We start from the raw sequence: 1,615 nt of genomic DNA on the forward strand, positions 1-1,615 counted from the left end.
GGTCTGACAGGCAGGTGTTTCTGATGACTGGAAAAACAGCTTCACCACGGTCCAGAGTGAAGAGTTTGCCACGATCTTTCATGGGAAGATGTTCATTTGGATGTTGGCATCCTCCCTAGTCCTGAGATTATACCTCTTAAGGCTCTTGATCATGAGCTGTCTTTGCCTCTTTTCTTCTTTATTCTAGATGTATTGAGCAGTAAGTAGTGTGAACCATGACTTGTTCATGCAAAAGAAGTTTAACGCATATTTATGGAATGAAATGCTTAATGGTATTAATAAAACTGCCTTCTGTGTTTGGCATTTTTCAGTGACTCTGGCTTTCAACAGCTGAATAGCACAGAACAAGGAGCCTTAGGATCTCTGAAGATCAACAGTAAGGGAGAAATTGTGGGGAAGCCTGCAATAAAAACTTCACCTACATGCCTCACAAAGAGACGAGAATCTATAAAAAATGTTTGAAAGATGACACAAATAAAATTTAGAAGATAAAAGCTAACAAATGTGACCACCAGCATCAGGATAGTATGGGTTGCTCTGGTCTCAGCTTGGCCTCTGGGGTTCTGATTGGGAGTGAGGATGTGCTGCATTCGCTGGTGATGTCTATGGAGGAGAAGTACCATGGAGACACTGGTCCAGACCATGATGCTCATGAATGTGGCATCATGGGCAAATCGCAAGAAGATAATGCCTACACTGAATCCAGAAGTAGAACAGAACAACTTGCTTTTAGAGCCATTATTATTGTCTGTTATCTGTGGACCAGTGACTTTAATTGGAATGTGGATGTTATTTAAGACACCGAAGAACCAACAACTGTAACAAGAATAACTTGCCATGTTTGTGACATTTGCTCTGAATATAAGTTTTCCTTTATTAACAGGAACAAGAGTGACAAACTGATGGATACTCAGGACACAGGTGGAACACAAGTTTATGCTTCTTGCCACCAGGCGAGTGAAGAATTCTAATTTACATTTGAGGTCACTTAGAGGATTTCTTGGAGCAAAAGCCATCATGTTGTTTGGAAATATAGTGAGCAAGAGAGTCAAGGCATTGGTCACAGCCATGTGGCTTAAAATCACCTGTCTGGGCCTCTGTTGGGAACCAGTCAAGACTGGATAGAAATTATGGACAAATAGACAGACATTGGCCACAGTTCCAACTCCAAACTGGCAAAGCAAGAGGATCTGAAGAGCCACTTCCTCAGTGGTTTTCAGGGATTTATCATGAGCAGACATAAAGAGGCCTTTATTCAACTCTGGAGTGATGATTAGGCAGGACACTGCTATCCTCAGGAGTCTGTTCTATTGTCCATGCTTATCAATTGATTTGGGATAATTTCTTCTCTTGATAAGTGAGACACTATTCTTTCACAATAAAGGAACTTTGCCTGGAGAACAATATAGGGACAGTAACTCTGAATAATATTTTATACTTATTGAATCACTCCTGCCTCGAGATATTTTGTATAGCAACTACATCTTTATGATCACATAGGTCAATAACCTACACAATAACACACATTTTCACATACCATGGGCTTTTGATTACTAATAAAGACAGGAAAGAGACTAGTATGAGTATGTAATTCCATCATCAGAATTCAATACAA

At 40.0% G+C, this 1,615-nt stretch overlaps 1 protein-coding gene across 1 annotated transcript; it reads right to left on the reverse strand.

Moving 5' to 3' along the window:
* Positions 1 to 323: 323 nt before the first annotated feature.
* LOC147003386 (vomeronasal type-1 receptor 4-like) lies at positions 324 to 1,271 on the reverse strand. The gene has a single exon (XM_085842052.1). It carries the CDS (start codon positions 1,239 to 1,241, stop codon positions 324 to 326), a length of 918 nt encoding a protein of 305 aa, XP_085698178.1. The 5' UTR covers positions 1,242 to 1,271.
* Between the last annotated feature and the right edge of the window lie 344 nt (positions 1,272 to 1,615).

The sequence above is a fragment of the Mus caroli genome, unplaced genomic scaffold (assembly GCF_978045245.1).
Source record: "Mus caroli unplaced genomic scaffold, Mus_caroli_1 scaffold_8, whole genome shotgun sequence".
NCBI lineage: Eukaryota > Metazoa > Chordata > Mammalia > Rodentia > Muridae > Mus > Mus caroli.